This window comes from Penaeus monodon, chromosome 22 (genome assembly GCF_015228065.2).
Source record: "Penaeus monodon isolate SGIC_2016 chromosome 22, NSTDA_Pmon_1, whole genome shotgun sequence".
Lineage (NCBI taxonomy): Eukaryota > Metazoa > Arthropoda > Malacostraca > Decapoda > Penaeidae > Penaeus > Penaeus monodon.
In genome coordinates this window covers 28,025,130-28,025,758 of record NC_051407.1, presented here as the reverse complement: position 1 = coordinate 28,025,758, position 629 = coordinate 28,025,130, and the positions used below count along the sequence as shown (strand labels likewise).

Genomic DNA, 629 nt, shown 5'->3' with positions numbered 1-629 from the left:
TATCACAGACAATATCTCGGTTTCCAAAGCTTTGAAATCGAGCTCTTCACTAATACATCCAGATTTTGCCATTAGCCCCTACTTCTTCCTCCGCTCAGGGGTGACCACACAGAGACCGTGGAGTTAGACTACGACCCCTCGCAGACCGACTACCGCAAGCTGCTGCAAGTCTTCTGGAAGAACCACAACCCGACTTCCAACTGCTCTCGACAGGTATTAAGGTTCATTAATGTTTGCGTGATTTGCTTTTATCTCGTGCTATTAACAGTTGTTCTCGGGTCTTGTGAAATGATGCGATAGTTCTGTGTATTTAGAAGTCTGTTGTAGTTTCTTATAAACGGAGTAGAGGCTATGGATGCAAACTGTGGGGGGGGGGGGACTAGTGGTACACACTGAAGTTGCAAAGTTTTGTATGTAATTCACAAGATTTGCCTATCACTGTCTCTATCTCCCATTCTTCCTCTTGCAGTATATGTCTGCCATTTTCTACCATAATGAGGAGCAGAAGCGTCTAGCAGAGGAGACAATGAAGGAGGAACAGAAGAACCACGGGAAGTGCATTGCAACCGTCGTCACCCCCATGAAGGAGTTCTACCTTGCCGAAGAGTAAGTCGTGGCTATAGCAGTGA

General features: G+C 46.1%; 1 protein-coding gene across 2 annotated transcripts in view; it reads left to right on the top strand.

Moving 5' to 3' along the window:
- Window positions 1-629, top strand: part of LOC119587076 (peptide methionine sulfoxide reductase-like) — an 8,677-nt gene that overhangs the window by 4,150 nt on the left and 3,898 nt on the right. For both annotated transcript variants that reach the window (XM_037935823.1, XM_037935824.1), the window contains exons 3-4: window positions 99-213; window positions 470-606. In XM_037935823.1, the coding sequence (XP_037791751.1) occupies window positions 99-213; window positions 470-606 (252 nt within the window). The remainder of the gene's footprint in view (window positions 1-98; window positions 214-469; window positions 607-629) is intronic.